Raw genomic sequence first — 19,532 nt, forward strand, 5'->3', positions numbered from 1 at the left:
CCTCCTCAGTGTGGTGCTCTCCAGATGTGCTGGACTACAACTCACATTATTCCTTGTCAATGGCCTCCATGAGAAATGATGGGGGTTGTACTGGAGTGCACAGGTTAGGAAAGGTTAATCCCAAGGGTTTCTGTCTTTTTCTATTTTCATGTTTTGGAGTACTATTTTAAGATGGCCATCCAAGGATATTAAACAACACAGTAATTGTTTCACACATGTTAAAACATTAACAAAAGTTGCTCATACTACGGAAAGTGCTAGATGGACTTCAGCTAATAAAATTGTTCTACACTGCAGCACAATCTTTTCTTCTTCTCTTCTGAACTTTTTCAGCACTTTTTTGAAATGTTCCATTAATGTCTGAACTCCTCTTCCCAGTGGACTATATAATGGGTTACTTCCATATGTCTTTGCACTAGGGCAGATGACTGCAGTATCTGGTGGCCAGCTTTCTGTCCCTAGCAACCCCTGGGGCCAGAAAATGTCCAAAGTACATTTCAAGTTTTGAAAAACAGATCCTTCATGCAAAGGGATCTCATAGGACATTCGAGACTACACTGGTACCCCGGGATACGAATGCGCCGCCTTACGAAATTTCCGGGTTACGAAAAAAATCCATTTAAAAAAACTGTTCCGGGTTACGAAGGTTATTTCGGGTTACGAAAAATTTTTTGGTGCTTTTCGGCGCTATTTCGCACGAAATCGCGGCTTTTCCCCATTAGCGCCTATGGCTTTTTCGCCTTACGAAGATTTTCGGGTTACGAAAGCGGCGGCGGAATGAATTAATTTCGTAACCCGGGGTACCCCTGTAATACTAATATTCTAGACCAGCAGTTCCCAACCTGTGCTCCGAGGAGCCCTTAGGGATCCACGTACACTTCCTAGATGTACCAGGAAAATGAAAGAAATGAAAAATGAATGAAGTTAAAGAATAAGTACCTTTTCTTATATATACTCCTAAACTCTATTAACATGCAAGACATGGGGTAGGTCTCTTAGGGGCTCCACCACAGACATAGGGGTGCCACAAGTCAAAAGGGCAGGGAACCCCTGTTCTAGAGTAACACAGCTATCTCTCTGAATTCTAGATTGTTTCAACAGTACAGCAAGCATGATACTGCCACTTATTTAAAAATGGAACTAGTGTCCCTAGAGATTTTTCAGAAATGGCAAATTACCCTATTTTTAGCCAGAAAAGGCACAATCCACAAACTTAAAGGTTTAAAAAAACAGCTTTGGGTGCTGCGTATGCAACCTCAGGGTCACATTTCTCCTAGCCCTGCCTTTTACCACCATGCCCACATTGCTGCCCAATAGTGTTTGCAAAACACTGTAAAGCAATCTTTACATTAGGAAAAAATACTTGTTCAAAGAAATGGCAGGTTTTGTTTATTTTGGTTAAGTTTACAGCTTATCAAAGAAACACAAGAGATGTTTGCAGTTCAATTGTCTACCACAGTAGACCCTTGTTATACGCTGGGGTTTGGTTCCATGATCCGCCAGGTATAACAAAATCCGTGTATGCTCAACTCCCATTAGCAAAATGGTGTCCCTTACAAAAATGGACAATCAAGGTTTGATATTTGAGATTTATACTTTTTTTGAAAATTTTCAAACCGTGTATGCTCGAATCCATGTATAAAAAATCTGTGTATAAGAAGGGTCGAATGTATATACAGTAATGGTAAGCTTACACCATGGTGTAAATAGCAACATATTATATTTGAACATGTGATTGTTTCACTTTCTATATATTGCAAAGAAGTTTTAGAAATACTTATTTCTATGTTTTAAGAAATATTATGGGTGGGAAGGAAGCCCAGAAAAGTTGTTCTGAGCTAAAATGAGGCTTCATCGTTGGAGCTGCATCCTCTGAAAGAAACACCTTCCAACTATTCCTCCCTTCAATGACCACTTTCCAAGACAGTGACATCGGACCCACTAATGCTTGGGCAGACCTCTCTGAGATGGGAAAGAGGAGCACTCACCTCTGAAAAAATCAGCCTCAAGCTGAACAAGACTTGGGAAAATTACGTTTTTGAATGACAATTTTTAGAATCTCCCAGCCAGCATGGCCATAGTTACTGTGGCTTTTCTGAACTTGCGCATGGAAGTTACCAAAGAAAAACGCCTTTCTCATGACTCCCTATCTGAGACATCTGGAGACCACCATGTTGGGAAGAACAGTAGTAAAAGAAGGGATTACCTACCAGTATGATGACAAGCTAGCAGTGCCCACACACCCCCTTTAAGAGCAGTAAAGAGTAACTCAGCTACTCACCTTGGGCTCACAGGCAACAACATAACAGGTTACGCATGCTAAGCCAGCGACCCAGACCTGCTATAGGGAGCTGACTTTCTTCTTCGTCTCCTACCCACATACACCTCCTTTCGGGACATACATCCAAGTAGTCTTTGGTCTGTAGTTATTTAGGATGATGATGATGACGACGTTATGTGCCTTCAAGTTGTTTCAAAATTATGGTGACCCCAAGACAAACCTATCACAAGGTTTTTTTAGCAAGATTTATTAAGAAGGGGTTTGCCTTTTGCCTTCCTCTCAGGCTGAGAATATGACTTGCCCAAGTCTGTTTACTTATCACATTTGCAGATGACACCAAATTAGGAGGAGTAGCTAATACTCCAGAGGACAGGCTCAAGATTCAAAATGACCTTGATAGAATGGAAAGCTGGGCGAAGGCTATCAGAATAAATTTCAACATGGAGAAATGTAAGGTACTGCACTTAGGGCGGAAAGATGAAATGCACAGATATAGGATGGGGGACACCTGGCTGAATGAAACTACGTGAGAAAGGGATCTGGGAGTCTAAGTAGACAACAAATTGAACATGAGTCAACAGTGTGATGTGGCAGCTAAAAAGGCCAATGCGATTTTAGGCTGCATCAATAGAAGTATAGTGTCTAGATCAAGGGAAGTAATAGTGCCACTCTATTCTGCTCTGGTCAGGCCCCACCTGGAATATTGTGTCCAGTTCTGGGCACCACAATTCAAAAAGGACATTGAGAAAGTAGAGCGTGTCCAAAGGAGGGCAACTAAAATGGTAAAGGTTCTGGAAACCATGCCCTATGAGGCACGACTTAGGGAGCTGGGTATGTTTAGCCTGGAGAAGAGAAGGTTAAGAGGTGATATGATAGCGCTGTTATTTGAAGGGCTGTCATATTGAGGAGGGAGCAAGCTTGTTTTCTGCTGCTCCAGAGACTAGGACCCAGAGCAATGGATGCAAGCTCCAGGAAAAGAGATTCCACCTCAAAATTAGGAGGAACTTCCTGACAGTAAGGGCTGTTCAACAGTGGAACAAACTCCTTCAGAGTGTAGTGGAATCTCTTTCCTTAGAGGTTTTTAAACAGAGGCTGGATGGCCATCTATCGGGGATGCTTTGATTTAATTTCCTGCATGGCCAGGGGTTGGACTGGATTGGCCCTTGCAGTCTCTTCCAACTCTATGATTCTATGACCAAGCAATGAGTCAAATCCTGGCCTCCAAAGTTCTAGTAAAAAACTCAAACCACTAAACCATGCTGTCTCTCTCTAGAAAACTAGGGTACTGACCATGAAGGAAGGTCACCACAAGGCATAGCACAGCACAAAGCAGTGGTTTTCAAGCTCTGGCCTGCCAGATGTTTTGGACTTCAGCTTCCAGGATCCTTGACTACTGGTAAGGCTAACTGGGGCTTGTGGGAGCTAACATCCAAAGAATGATAATGATTTTCATAATGAAGTGTGGCAGCAACAAGACTGGAGTGAGAACAGTCACAATCACTTAGAAAGAATAATTTTTAGAAAAATGAAAAGTAAAACAATAGCACATGAAATCAATACTTAAAATGCTTTGTCTATATACAATGCTCTTAAGCATTACATCTTATTGTTTTGGTGATACTCACCATACTTCTGTGGTTAAGGCCAGTATCACCAGCCCAAGCAGACTGGTGCTAAGAGATAGCGGCTTTGTTCAAGTCACACCCTTGAGATTACAGTGGTGGTGAAATGTGAACCAGACTTCTGCATTCTCAGCTCCATCTTTTAGTAGAGCCTTGACAGATATCTAGCAGGACAAGCACTGGGGGAGTGATTTGGGAGGCTTCGTGCTGCAGAGCCAGGCCACTTATATTGGTGTCATACTGAACCCAAAAGCAAGAAGGGTCGGCACTTTTGTTGTGGTTATTGTGATGACGGTAATGGCAAACCTCTCTGAAGAAACTTGCCAAAAAAACCTGGTGATAGGTTCGCCTTAGGGTTGTCCTATGTTGGAAATAATTTGAAGGCACACAACAACAACAACACACATGGTGATGGAACCATTCCACTTGAAAAAGTGCAGATACAACTCTAAGTGGCTACAATGGAAGCCTTTTTAATCACTCCCTTTGATGAGCCTGAATAAGTAGGAGTCATGTGAGGAGTTCAATCCCCAGGGAAAAACAGGAACAAACTCAGAATCTAAGCCAACATCTTTTTAAAATGCTTACACAAGTATGCAGGTAGATCGATCAATAAATTAAGGGTTTTACAGAACAACACCTGAGTATTATGTGCATATATGTGTGTGTTTCTGCTTCAGTGAATGGCTTTCCAGCCTTTTCAGCCCTCCACAAAGCTGACAGTAACCAAAATTCCCAAGGCCATTGAAGGATGAAACCTTGTCTCTCTCCTCTTTCCTACTCCCAATGGCCTAAACACTCTCTCTGAGCAACTGGCACAGCACAGATGAACAGAGACAGGTGTAACCAAAGGGGTTTGGAGTAAGATGAAAATTTGGGAGCAGCAGAGAAGGCCAGTCTGTAGTGTAAACACCAGGTAGTTTGAAGGCAATATGCAAATCACACTGGGCATACCAAGAACGAAGTCTATCCCCCCTTTCAGAGAAGCCAAGACAACGACAACAATGGATGGGGTGAAAACGGGAAATAAGGTGACAGCTCCAAAATACTTCCAAGACCAGACCCCAGCATGGACAGGCAATTCATTCCAAGGGAAGGGAAGGGGGTGATACCAAATGGGGAAGCAAGAGACAGAAATAGTGCCTTCCAAGCGTGAGAAAGTATGTAGCAGAGATACTGCCATCGTGAGTCAGACATCATGCAAGTCACAGGGGAGGGGGGAAAGGTACTGTGCTCTGGACACGGCAGTCAAATTGCCTCATACCCTACCCAATCATCTGGAGTCTCAGGAGACAAAATAGCTCTTGCACTGCAGCTGAGCACCTTTGCCACAGATTCCCTTTTCCATGCTTTGTTTCACTTTTTGACTGGATTCATTTACTGACCCTAAGCTGCCCTAAGCTTTAAAAGGTCGGATGAGCAGCAGAATGCTTTTAAAAAGTAAACTTTGGCATTTGGGCAGCACATGTATTATCTCACTTAAATCCTTGCACACTTCAATTCCTACATATAGAAGGTGTGTCAATATTATTAGTCTCATATTAAGGGAAGGGAGTAAAGGGAATGAGAGTGCAGTTTATTTAAGTTCACCAGCACATAATTTAAACTGGGAACTTCACAGCTCAATCTTTTTAAAATGCATATGCTACCACAGCTCTCAGATCTTTCTCTCCCACTAGGCTGGGCTATATAACCACTAACTTGTACCACTCCAACCAATTTCCCTGCAGTGTCCAAAGCAAGACTATCCACACGGCTGCACCCCCCAAAATTGCATTCAGCATGCAGTGAGGGGAGTGGAGAAGGGTTAGTACCTGCTGATGTAAAGCACGAGGCCCTGCTGGAAACTAAGACAGGAAAGAGCGAGGGGAGACAAGAGCAGAACATCACTGACAGTTACAGGCACTTCCCCCCTGCCCTGAAACCACACATCTCACTTCCCAACATGGCCTCTTTGTGAGAGACCAGAACATAAATTGAAGACAGGGCAATCCCCACTACAGCTCTAACTTCATAGCTGGCTCTACAGTGGGTGCTCATCCAAATCAGTATCCCCACCTAGTACATGCTGCAGAAGTACTCTTGAGTCAGCAGAGCCTGAAGATTGAGTCAGCCTGCAGGATTCCTTGTGCCCAGCAACACCCCCACCCCAAGCCACCAGCAACACAGAGGAACCTGTTTGGCAGGCAGCTCATGTAAGAATGCCTGGCCGCCACTCTGGCGGCCCAAGAGCAGCTGCAACAACAGCAGTAGTGACCCCACTTCCCACTCCTTACCTGTCGAGGCTGGGAAGGCGTATTCATTTGGGTAGCTTGCGCTGGGTTAAAAACCACAGGTGTCGTCTGGCCAGGAGGAAATGCTGCCTGCTGAAAGAAGGAAGCAGGGAGAAAGGAGGAGGAGAATATTAGTGGCCTCAGTAGCGGCCTCGACCCTCACCCTGTCTAGCAGCATATTAACAGGATGAAGCACTTCTCTCACTGTCACATAATTTCCTACAGAGAAGTTCACTAAATGGCTGTCCAGTTACCCCATTTGCAAGACTGCTTGAACAGACACTGAATCAAAATCAAGCCACATGTTAGGCAAGTGAGCTGCAGATAGGTACATTTGGGGCAACCGGCACCATAGAGGAACTTCCTCTTAAACTACCAGAGGAGACAGGACAGGAAAATGAAGTTGTGAAAGGGGGATAAAAATCAACACATGAGAGAAGATCAAGGTGGCCTGGAATGTTAAATCCTTACCTGTGGAAGTCCAGGAGAAGGGGAGGGGTGTGGGGCCGATGGGGTTCCTCCTGAGGGTTGTGGAGCTTTGTTCATTTCACGTGGTGCTGCATAAGGATTCCTTTGCTATCTGTTGCAATGGAGAAAAGTCAGGCATTGTAAACATGAAAACAGAAGGAACTAGACACAAGCAAATCCTCAGGAACAAGAATTTACTGGAACCAAGTCAACCTTAAAACAGAACACTACATGCTGTTTGCAAGAAGGAAAGGGAAACAGCCCAGAAAAATTGAGACCGTCATTTGCACCACAATTCATTTAGCATGAGGCGCCCTGAGATGAGATGGCACTCCCCAAAGAACACAAATGAGCAGGAAATGGAACAAGGGATCCATTTCTACACTGCAGAAATAAGGCAGTTTGAAAATCACTTTAACTGTCATGACTCAATGCTATGGAATTTGGGGATTTGTAGTCTTGTGAGATATTTAGCTTTCTCTGTCAGTGAGCTCTGGTGCTCCATCTAGCTACAAATCCCGGAATTCTATACAGTGGTACCCCGGGATACGAATTACCCAGCTTACGAATTTTTCGGGATACGAAAAAATCCCATAGGGATTTATTGTTTTGGCTTACGAAGGTTTTTTCGGGTTACGAAAAAACCCCGGCGATGTTTTAAATGGAGCCGCGGCAGAGCCGCGGCTTTTTTTCCATTAGCGCCTATGGCAATTCGGGTTACGAAGGTTTTTCGGGTTACGAAATTAGCCGCGGAACGAATTAATTTCGTAACCCGAGGGAGCACTGTACCATTAAGACACGGACGTTAAAATTGTGTCAAACTGTTTTATTTCTGCGGTGTGACCCACCTCATCTACATTTTATCTTTTGCATGTATTCTCATCTCCTTTAAATCAGTGCCCCTATCCCCAAAACCCCTGTGATATTCTCTAATCTAATACATATGTAACATAAAATGCTTCTTTGACTTTATCTCTCCTGTAGATTATCTTTATTGTATCATGGCCTCCAGAGACTCCATAAGTCTTGGGAAGATCATTTCAGTTCAGATCTCTGATGTACACTAACTGTACTCAAACATATATGGCTTGGTAGTATTTTGTGGGTTTATCAGTCTATGTGGCCACATTCTAGAAGAGATTATTCCTGACATTTCGCCAGCATCTGTGGCTGGCATCTTCAGAAAATGCAGACCTGGAAGAGAGTGGATACACACACACACACACACACACACACACACACAGTGATCATGGGTAAGGAGGAGTGATTCCCTGGCTGGGCCTCAAGATAGGAGGATATGCAAAAGAAGATTAGTGTCTGCTAATTGGTGATCATTCTCTACTGGGAAAGCCCCTGACCCTGAGTGGTTTCTCATTTGCAGAGTCCTGGTTTTGGTGTTCTTCAGGGCTGGTAGCCAAACTTTATTTACTTTAAGGCTACCAGTACTGAAGAAGACCAAACCAGGACTCAGCAAATGCAAATGAGAAACCACTCAGGGTCAGGGGCTTTCCCAGCAGACAATAATCACCACTCTTCTTTTGCATATCCTCCTACCCTGACGCCTGGTCATCAACAACAGATTAACACAGATTAACAGGGGAATCACTCCTCCTTACCTAGGATCACACAGGATACACACACACACACTTTCTTCCAGGTCAGCATTCTCTGCTGGTGAAACGCCAGGAATAAACTCTTATAGAACATCACATAGCCCGAAAAACTCACAAAAAACTATAGATGCCAGCCATGAAAGCCTTTGACTTCACATATATGGCTGGCCCGCACTTTACTTATTTATCCTACACCCCATGAAACACAGGATTTTACCTCCTGGGATTCTGCCTGCATTTCATTCCCTAAGACTGAACATGCTTTTTGCCACCTTGTTAGCAGACTAAGAATGGGCAAAGAGGAGAAAACTTTGATAAATACCTAATATCTAAACTTTGATTAATATCTATCATTCCTATAAACAACAAGAGCTTTATGAAAATGCCCACCCCTTACTTCCAGGTCTCCTGCTTCTAAGTACTCTAAAAATATTATAACTCCCCACAGCAAAGATAACAGTTGTGTAATTCCTCCATGATACTGACAATTTAATTATGGACACAACACATTGTCAGTTTGCACATAACACTAGCTAATATTTGCTTTAAATAGTTCAAATGAAGGGTTTCTTAGGGAGCACGAAATGAGTCTCAAACAGGCTGAAAGACTTCTGGCAGTGAAACTCAGAAGGCAAAGCAGCACCATACTGGAAGAATCTCTCAGCCATAAAAACCTGGCAGACAGATGCCCAGCAGGGTGACGTTCTCACAGACATGCAATACAGACCATATGTCTTTGAATGACAGCAGCACTGAAAGGCAAGCTGAAAGGTGGAGAGCATCAGCATCAAAGCCATAGCCTTCCCAAACATGATCATTAGGGCACCCAGTCTGTTCTGTCAAGTCAGCATAAAATATGAATGCAGGTATCCACGACGGCAACCATCACTCATGTCCATGTGGCTGCAGAGGAAAACCATTTTGAGAACTCCAAACAAGAGGTGACAGATGTCTTGAATTAATGGACAACCAAGGACTTCACCCTCCTCCACACCAGATGCACAAACTCATTTCACCTGAGTGACTTGTTACACCCTCCCCACACTTTTGAGATACAACAGGAGTCCAGAATGTAAAACAAATGGGAGAACCTCCCACGCTTGTACAGAGGAAGCATGCCAGCTCTTCTTCCTCTAAAGTTTCCCTGATGTAACTGGCCGAGTCAATAAGCAAACACTCCCAACCACTCATAAACCCAGGTGGAATTAAGCAACACAGAAGCAATTGAGTCATACACAAAGTACCGTTGGCCCACCATATCCACAGATTCTGTGTTCACGGATTCAGCCATCCATGGCTTGAAAATATTACAAAAAATATATAAATTCAAAAAAAAAACCCAAATTTTGATTTTATCATTTTATATATGGGACACCATTTTACTATGTCATATTATTTAATGAGCATCCATGGATTTCGGTATCCGTGGGGAGGTTCTGGAACCAAACCCAGCAGATATCTAAGGCCCACAGTCTACGCCAGACATCCACTCATCCGACCCACTATCCAGGGTTGGGGCTACAAAGTGCCTGTTTGAGAAGCCCCCTGAACATCAGCAGGCCCCATCTCTGTAAGTACAGGGCCACAAACATTTTAAGATGGAAAGACAAAACTGACAAAGCAAGGGTAATGGCTGCCAAGTGACAAGGCAGCAAACAGCAACACAGCCATTCTGTGAAATCCTCCAGGAATGGAACCATTTGGAACTGTACAAGGGGGCAGTGCCCTCTCATACAATCTGAGGTATGACTGGGAAAGGAAATGGGAGGCAATAAGGCAGGTCAACCAGGAATATAAGGCCCCTCCTCAGCTACTCTACAATCCTGCTGTAACCTGGCGCTTGGGTTGTGGCTGACAGCATTTCAAACTACAAAGACTTGGCGCAAGAAATGGAAACATAAAGCCAAAGAAAAACCCACCAAAATAAAAACCAGGAAAGATTTCTGCGGGATTCCTGTTTTGCTTTATAGTACACTCAAGAGACCTCTGCTGGGTAGGCCCTGCTGGAAGACACCCTAAGCCTGATAGAGTAAGAATTTCAGTTCGATGCATCTCAGAAAGCACAGCAATGAAGCCAAAATGGACATGGATTGGAGGAACAGGAGAAATGATGCTGGTGATCTCCTCAGTTCCACTCAGGGCTACAGTGACCAATGTCTGGAGGAAAGATTTATTTCTCTCTAGTCTTCTAAGCAGTTACCAAGCCATAGTTTTAACAGGACCAGCATTCAATGTTTTCAGTGTACATGTTTGGGGCAGGAGGATTTGGGTGGAAAGCTGCACCATCCACAAGAGCAGAGTTTGTAATCATCTTCTCTCCCTCTCTCACACCAAGCAACCAGCCACACTGTGGTGCAGCATCATGTACAGGCATGGACGGGGGAACAATACTGCAGCCCTTCCTACAGGAAGCAGCTCCACATGCTACTATGGGCCTGATCTACCATGAGACACCACCCCAAATGGCACTGACTTTTCAGACACAGTAACAGACGCCAAACTGGAAGCAACATGAAAAGCTCTTCAAGTAAGATGCAGGGTACCATCTCAGAAAACTAACACCAAAGACCCAGAGGAAGGGGGGAGGGGGTAACCAGGTCATCATCTTGAATGCAGTTTCTGAATACCCTGATTAGCCAGAGACACCCCTAAACAGCCCATGTGAAGCTTTTTCAGAAAACAGGCAATGTGGTCTGACTGGTTTGGGAAAAAGTAACTGTAAAGTGCAAGTCATTCCCTCTTCTTGCCACCCTGTCCCCAAAAATTCTTGGTGAATTTGTTATGCAGGGCAGCTCCATGCCAAACACTCTCCTTCTCCAGGCAAAGGCCAGTGCATAATCTTAGCACAGGCCCAACCTCAACAATATTTGGGGGGGGGAGGGGGAGGTCAATGCATCTGAATTAATCTCCTCCCCACCAAGCCACCCACAAAAATGCCACAATGGGGCACAATTTGAGATCTTTGGTGAAAAAGTGCTCCACACTCAGAATAACAACAGCAACTCAGCACATGCACAAAAAACACACAGGTCAAAGAGAGGAAATTACTCACCCCAAGTAGGAAAATCCCCAGGCCAATTCTTGCAAGCAGCGGAGACTTTTCATCTGCCACACTTTGGGGTGTGTGTTTGGGGGGAGAGAGAGAAAATATCAGCCTGCAAACCTGCTGGTGCGCGGTGGGGAGGGTCGGGCTCGCCAAACATGGGCAAGGCAGGGGACAACCCCCCACCCCCACCCTGGCAAGGCCAGGAACATGAGTGCTGAGAGAGAGAGAGCTGCTGTTGGTGGGGTGGTGTCAGATCGCAGAGTCTGCTGCACTGCAGAGACACCAGAGAGGCAGAGAGAGAAGAGAGACTAAGGAGAACCAGGGAGCACCCAAAACCCCACCCAGTCAATGCCATTCGACCCTAGCACTGCCCAAAGCAGCCAGAGAAAATCCCACGCCTACAAGCCTGAGTCACTCGCATTGCATAGGCTGGAGGAGGGAAGAAGGGAGGGAAGGCCGGCTGACTCCCAAACAGCCAGCCTAGCTGAGCCCAAGCCTCTCAACTCTTGCCAGGGCCAAGCAGCCAGACACCCACCTGTGCAACCAGAACCAGCACTAAAGAGATCGCAGGAGAAGCCCATATACCATAGCGTGTCACAGTGCTTATGTTCACAGGACACCTTGCCTTTCCGAGGAGCATGGCCAGCTTTGCCCCCTCTCCAAAGGGTAGAGGATATGAATCAAAGAACACAATGTGCATGCCTTATAGTTCAGTCTTGAAATTGGGAAGATTTAAGGAAGTACAACTGGAGTGGGTCGCAGGGCAAATTAATATTTGACTCAAGGGGGAGAAGGAGAAAATACACTTAAGGGAAACTGGAAAGTAGAAATCCAAGTTTTAGTATAGAGGAGAAAGAGCAGAGAAGCAGGCAGGAAGGAAGGAAAGAAGGATGGAAGAGATGCGACAACTACAATGACACCAATTTCTACTGCAACTACAAAGCTTGCCGGGTTTATAGATAAAATCATTCAGTATCAGGTCCTCACCTGCAAATTGGGGGCAACCGAGATCCCCATGTAATTTGCAGAACCGAAGACTGCACTGCCCTCAGTAAATTACACATGCAATTTAGTGGAGACTGGGAAAGTTAACTCTTCCCAGAGCTGTCACTGGTCATGCTGGCTGGGAGATTCTGCAACTTGTAGAGCAAAGAAGTAACTGTCTTTTTTTTAAATTGTGATAACTTAGGTGTATTATTATTATTATTATTATTATTAAACTTTATTTCTAAAGTGCTGTAATTATACACAGCACTGTACAAAGTCAGTAAAATTAAGGAATATTTTAATGTTGTAAACCGCCCGGATTGGTTCGCCACATGGCGGTATATAAATTTTTAAAAAATATTATTATTATTATTATTGAATATATAAAAGCCTGCCCGAGGTGTACACTCTAAAAGTAATAACAATTAGATAGAGGAATAGATAAAATTACAATGTAGGAAAGAAAAGACAAATTAAAAACATCAGATATAAAAGCAAATCACAAATGTAGTAACATCTTCATTTGTCTCATTTACAGATGGCTCCTGACAGGCTTCATGGCCTAAGCTTGAGTGGAGTTACATCCTCACACACCTTTCAGAAAGAAGGTTATCTAGCATACCTCCTTGGAGGATTTACAAATAAGGTAAGGTTCAGAAATCAAAAAACAAAACAAAACAACAAAAAAAGGGTGAAGACAACTGAAGTAACCTAGTCCTAATGAAGGACACTACAAATAACCCATGGAGGCAGGTCAAGTGTAAACAGCCCCCCTCCTCTAAAATGGTACCCCACAAACAAGGGGAAAATGCCATCTCAAAACTGCCTTAGCATCTACCAGTCTCCCACTGAGAGCAGATCTGAAATCAGAAGAGGCAATTCACAAAGGTCACAGGAATGAGTTACCAGAGTGTTGAGCACATAGTGGTTGGAGCAGTAAGATGAGGGCTAGTAAAGATGGCAAGGTCTCTGGGTCAAGAACAGACATGAAATACAGTTTCACTGGGAGAAAGGGAGAGATGTGGAACAAGGACTACAAGCCATGGATAAAATAGCATTGCTACGGATAACCTTAACATATACAAAGGGCCACTAAGGGTGACTTGAACAAAGAGCTCATTCACTAGTTCAACCACATCTCTTGTATTCACTAAGAGGAGAAGCCAGCAACACAGCCATCACTGACTCCCTCCCCCCTCCCCCCCCACACAACAACCAGGTTGCACAAATCAGATATTTTTTCCCAGCCTGAAAAGGGTTAGCCTCCATCGTTTAAAAAAGTTAGTCCTGGGGGGCTACAACTCAAACCCCAAATCCCCCAGTTGGCATAGCCAGTAGCTGTGCTAGCTGAGAATTCTGGGAATTGCAGTTTGTTTGTTTTAAAGGCAATGGGCCCAAGCCATGCACTACCTTCACCTGGAATACCATTAACATAAGAGAATTCCCCATAGGTATGTGTAGGCCTATGCCACCATTTGGAAGCTGTGACAAAAATGCTATTTTTCTAGTGGCTACTCAACCTGGCAGGAAGGTGCTTCTCTGTTTGGCTCCTTTGTTTATGCCAGCATTTCTGAAACAGAGTTTGGGAGAAGAGTGGGCACAGAAAAGAGTACAATGCTTCATAGGCATATGGACTGGCACGGGTTTTTTCCGAAGTAGGGAAATGCAACTCCATCTGTATGACTGAAAGATAAAATGGGGCTTACGAATCCCTGGCTAAGGCATGTCAGGCTCTCTCTGTGGACCAAAAACCAGGTTTGCCTCCCCAAAAAGGTTCCCTTATCCTGCTTAGGGCACACAGGCCTCAACAGCTGTTTTTCACCAAGAGCCAGCAACCACAGTGCAGTCAAGAATCACATGCACTCAAGATTTCAGCCATTCAAGGTCTGCCAGAGAGATATAAGCCAGTCCTACTAAGCAAACACCACGAAGGTTAAACACTGCAAAACCATGGAGGGTGGAGATTTAAAGCTGTAGCCACAAGGATCTGATCAGGCTGCCTATTTGAGGCCATTTGCTGGCCCTTTAGGCTTTATGCACATCAAGACAGAAATTAAAGCAGACAGTGAATGCCAGGAGTCAATCTATTTGTATAAATCTTAACATGTTCACTAATTCTTACCCACATAATTTTGGCCAACCATTGTGAGAAAATGTTCATTACACCAGGAGGGAAGGGGTGTGATTGTTGTTCTTGCTGTGTGTCTTCAAATCGTTTCTGATTTATGGCAACTCTAGAGCGACCCTATCATAGGGTTTTCTTGGCAAAATCTGTTCAGAGGAAGTTTGACACTGCCTTCTCCTGAGGCTGAGAGAGTGTGACTTACCCAAGGTCACCCAGTGAGTTTCATGACTGAGCTAGGAATCAAACCCTGGGCTCCAGAGTCACAGTCCATCAGACACTGGCTCTCAGGGATGTGATACCACTTCTACACATCTGAATTTATATAGGCTGTTTCTATAAATGTAGTGCACAAACATATTAACTTATTTTTCCATCAAGCCACAGAGGTTAAGGAGGGTTAAAAGCTTCATTCAGAGGCTGTACATTTATTTCCTGCTTTTCTTTAAATTAGCCCAAGTGTCTCTCACCTTATCATCACAACAACCCTGAGGTAGGTCACCCTGTGAGAGTGACTGGCAGGCACAATGCCATCCATTTGAATTTCATGGCTCAAGAGAGACTTGAACCTGGATCTCCCAGGTTCCTCTCCAATACTTCAACCACTATAAAGTGGGCCCTTGGTATCCACTTAGGTTTGGTTTCAGGACCCCTAAGCTGTAGATCTCAAAATCTGGGGATGTTCAAGTTCCACTGTATACAATGGCACAGTAAAATGGTCTCCCTTATTTTAAAAAAAATGGTCAGAATCAAGATTTGCTTTGGGGATTTAAAAAAAAACATTTTCAAGCCATGGATGGTGGAATCTATGGAAGCAGAATCTGTGGACATAGAAGGCCAACCATACCACACTGATTTTAGGATGGATTATCAAGAATCACTTACCTAGTCCTGATATTTACCATGTTTCCTACAAATGCCCTAGTTTAACAGTAAGGGCTGTTCGACAGTGGAACACAATCCCACAGAGTGTAGTGGAGTCTCCTTCTTTGGAGCTCTTTAAGCAGAGGCTAGATGGCCATCTGTCGGGAATGCTTTGATTTGGATTTCCTGCATGGCAGAGGGTTGGACTGGATGGCCCATGCGGTCTCTTCCAACTCTATGATTCTATGATTCGTTATAGCACATACATGTATGTTTGTTCACTGACACCAAGACTCTCCACATGCACCCAGATTAGACCAGCATTCTCATCTTCTTCATACATTCATACTGCTGCTGCAGCACAGCCGTCAAGAAACTGTAAACCTCCATGGTTCACAGGCCAAAATCTCTATTAGAAATAGGTAAAAGCCTCTTAGTGACAAACCTATTTCTTGAGTATTCTTTGCCTAAAAAAAACCTATGAAATTCATGGGGTTGCCCTAAATTGTCAGATGACTTACTCTCACCTTATAATAATAAATAATAATAAAATTTTTATTTGTATACCGCTCTTCCATTGATCAGGGCGGTGACAACATATTATCAATAACAATACAAAAACACCATAATACTAAAAATACAATACATGTACTGTATATTAAAAACAAAATTAAAACACCATCAGCCAATCACCATTGTCGTCGGGGGGGAAGACCAGCTGGAACTTCATTCGGGGAATGCAGATTGAAATAAGGTTTTTAGCTCCTTCTTAAACTGGATCAGGGAGGTGGCCGAGCGGAGCTCTATGGGCAGCGTATTCCAGAGGGCCGGGGCGACGATGGAATATGACCTCCTCGTTGTGGAGGTTAGTCTAGCCCCTGGGACCCTCAGTAGTTGCTGCCCAGAGGTTCTGAGGGTGCGGGGCGGAATGTATGGAGAGAGGCGGTCCTTCAGGTATCCTGGGCCCAAGCCATATAGGGCTTCACTCATCCAATACCTAAACACACTCTCACCTTCACTCATCCAATACCTAAAATAGGGATTATAATCCAGGCCTGCTTTAAAGTGTTGTCGGGAAGATTGGAGCTCTAAAATCATTGGGAGAAGGCCTTCTCTCTATCTCTGGCACATTTTGTTAGAACAAGGGAGAGGGCTTTCTCAATGGATGATGATGATGATGATGATGATAATAAAATGTTTATTTCTACCCCGCTTTTTGTGAAAACAATCAAGGTGGCTTACAATGTTAAAAGAATACCCCATATATACAAAATATCTTTGAAATACCTTCCCTAGGAAGGCAAGAATGGCTTACTTCCCTGCTCTCCTTCCATTGGCAACAAAAAACATTCCTGGGCCACCAGGCTTTTAGGAAGTGAAGGAGGTGGGCTTTTAATGATGTGCTTTGCAGTTTTATGGTCTGTATAATCTTCTAATGAATTTTAATGCTTTTTTTAATGTTTAAAGCTTTAACTTTAAATTGCTTAATTGCTTTTTAATTAATGGTTGTGTTTATATTTTTTATCAAAGTTTTTGTAGCTTTTTAAATCTATATTATTTTTAAAATGTTATTAGTCCCCTTGAGTCCCATTATTGGAGACAGGCAAGAATTATTATTATTATTATTATTATTATTATTATTATTATTTCAACAACAATTATTTCTGCTTATCTCCCAATAATGGGGCTGAAGGGGACAACAGCAACTATTATTATTATTATTATTATTATTATTATTATTATTATTATTATTTCAGAATAATTTCAACACTCTGTCACTACAAAAATTACTATTGTTATTACTTGCATTTTTGAAACCATTACTACCATTACTACCCACTCCCTTTCACAGGAACTATTTTCTGGGAGTGGGGGAGAAGGAAGGACAACAGGGTTCAGCTGTCACCTCAAGAAAAGTGGAAAAGTGAGCCAAATCCCAGACGCGAGGACAGGGAACTTCACAACCCCTGCGGTGCAAGCCTGCTTGTCAGAGCAAAGATTTTATAACAACACAAGCTATTCTGGGAAGGGACTGCGGCTGGTTCTTCATAGGCGCATACAGCCAAGGGCCGCCTGGGCCAGAGGCTGGCCAAATGCTCCTGACCTTGCTGAACCACAGAATCACAATCTCAAGGACTGGATCACCAGAAGTTAAAATTTGGTCTGGATGAGGACAATGACTTGGTGCAATGAAATCCTCTATCGCCAAAGCACACGAGAGGTTTCAAAATGCTGTCGTATAATTAATGGCTTTCACATCAACTCATATCCAGTCCCCAATCATACGCATAACAGTAAACTGCACAAGATGATTCTGTAAAGAGTATTCCAGAAGGACTATTTTATTACTGCTGTACTACACAAGTCCCAATGAGAAGGACCATTTTCAGCAAAGCCATATGAAAATTTCCTAATTGCATTCTCAGAATCCAAGAACACTGTCTCTGAAAGGAGTGAAGCCTGCTCTAGTCAATATTCAAATAGTGAAGGAATTTCTTTTAAAATGTGTTCCTTCCACACGTTTTATTCATCTTTTGCATTCACATCATATATTATATAGAGGGAAACCCAAGAGTATCCACAGCCAAAAAGCCCATGACAGCCAAACCCAAAACAAAAGTATGTGCAAGATATGCATTTATCCTCCCAGCACTTTTAGATGTGCATACAAAGCATCTTAAGTATGAAGTGGTTTTCAATTAAATACAGTAAGTCACAAACCTTGTTAAAGAAGTCATTATACTGAATACTGTTTATGTCAGGGATGCCAAATGTTGCTGGACTGCAAGTCCCAGCAGCACTATCTGAAAGCTAATGATGAGGAATGCTGGAAGTTACAGTCTAACATGTGAAAGGGCTGTGTTATACCCACCCTAATTTGCATCACATATGGGCAACCCACAGCCCATGAGGTGCATGGAACCCTTGAACTGCAGTGTAGCAACCTCATGGGTGACCAAAGCCTAAGTGAACTGTCCCTTCTCTACTGAATTTCCTCATGAACTCTATACACCCCAGAGGCTGCCAAGTAACTGCTAGTAGGGTTGGGGAAGCATGAGGAGAGGATAATATGCAGGGACAGTCATCCACATGAGACATCTTACCCCATTAATATCACCCACCCACCCAGCCCACTAAACAGCTGTTTGACAGGCTGGGAGAACACAATTTAAATGGGGAAACCTCTCTTTGGGACATCTTCCCACACTTGAATTATGTACTCCTCTGTCTATTTTAGCACCTGACTTGCATTAGAAAGGCTGGGGAGCACAGTGCAGACATGGTGAGATTTGAGTGAGCAAAGCAAAGTTTAAACCTCATGCTCCTAAACATTCTGAGATGGGAAAAGAATGTACATATACTGGTGTGGGTGTGCAGAAAAATAGTGGGTGTGTGGGAAGAGGCTGTTTGGGAGTGCATTTACACATAGACGAGAGAGTGAGTAATTCTTCAAAAGTATAATTTTTAAAAAAATTAAATTTCTTTTTAAAAGCCAACATTATTCTAGAGCAGGTTTAACTATCCCTAAAACCTTAATCCTTAAAATAGTTTAAAGCAATGTTCCCCAAACTTTGTTCCTCCAGGTATTTTGGACTTCACCTCCCAGAAGCTCTAGCCAGTTTGGCCAACCATCAGAAATTCTGGGAGCTGAAGTCCAAAATATCTGGAAGGCCAAGATTTGGGAACCACTGGTTTAAAGGCCATCTAAAACAATAGTTTTGACCGTCTGCTGGAAACTCAGTAAGGACGCTTCCACCCTGACTTCCCTTAGATAGGAGTGCCACACCTGGGGTGTTGGAATTAACAATGACCCAGGGCATGATCTTGTATGAGCTCACATGCATGTTTCACCTGGATCATGCTCTGAGCCACCAGACTGAACACCTGCATGTACTATGTCGAGAGTTCCACCTCAATTATCCTGAGTGGCAGCTCAGTCAAGGGGCCCATTTCAAGGAAACAGACTAAGATGTAGTCTGGCCATAAGGAACACAGGTTGGGTAAGTCAATACAATTGCAGGATTTTTATCTGTGAATGACCCTGTTAGTGTTTCTCAATGCTTTAAAACTTTACATTTACAGAACAGCTAATGGAGAATGTGAACTACCCAATCTCTCACAAGTACAGTGGTCCCTCCACATGCGCTGGGGTTAGGGGTGAAGGACTCCCATAAATGTGGGGAAACTGCAAATAAAATACACTTCTCTTTACCTGTGAGAATACCTATCTAGGAATCTCCAGGTCCTCCAGTGCA

At 43.5% G+C, this 19,532-nt stretch overlaps 1 protein-coding gene across 13 annotated transcripts in view; it reads right to left on the reverse strand.

Annotated features, from left to right (window-relative positions):
* The window catches only part of EIF4G1 (eukaryotic translation initiation factor 4 gamma 1), a 102,404-nt gene that overhangs the window by 64,503 nt on the left and 18,369 nt on the right, over positions 1 to 19,532 (reverse strand). For 5 of the 13 annotated variants that reach the window (XM_042459804.1, XM_042459796.1, XM_042459800.1 and 2 more), the window contains 3 exons: positions 6,648 to 6,756; positions 6,180 to 6,269; positions 5,718 to 5,750 (listed from right to left, as the gene is read on the reverse strand). In XM_042459804.1, coding sequence (XP_042315738.1) covers positions 5,718 to 5,750; positions 6,180 to 6,269; positions 6,648 to 6,722 — 198 coding nt within the window. In that variant the 5' untranslated portion in view covers positions 6,723 to 6,756. Of the gene's footprint in view, positions 1 to 5,717; positions 5,751 to 6,179; positions 6,270 to 6,647; positions 6,757 to 11,309; positions 11,371 to 19,532 lie in introns of all 13 variants that reach the window. The other 8 variants (XM_042459805.1, XM_042459802.1, XM_042459803.1 and 5 more) reach the window with 4 other exon arrangements.

Source organism: Sceloporus undulatus, chromosome 3 (assembly GCF_019175285.1).
Source record: "Sceloporus undulatus isolate JIND9_A2432 ecotype Alabama chromosome 3, SceUnd_v1.1, whole genome shotgun sequence".
Taxonomy (NCBI): domain Eukaryota; kingdom Metazoa; phylum Chordata; class Lepidosauria; order Squamata; family Phrynosomatidae; genus Sceloporus; species Sceloporus undulatus.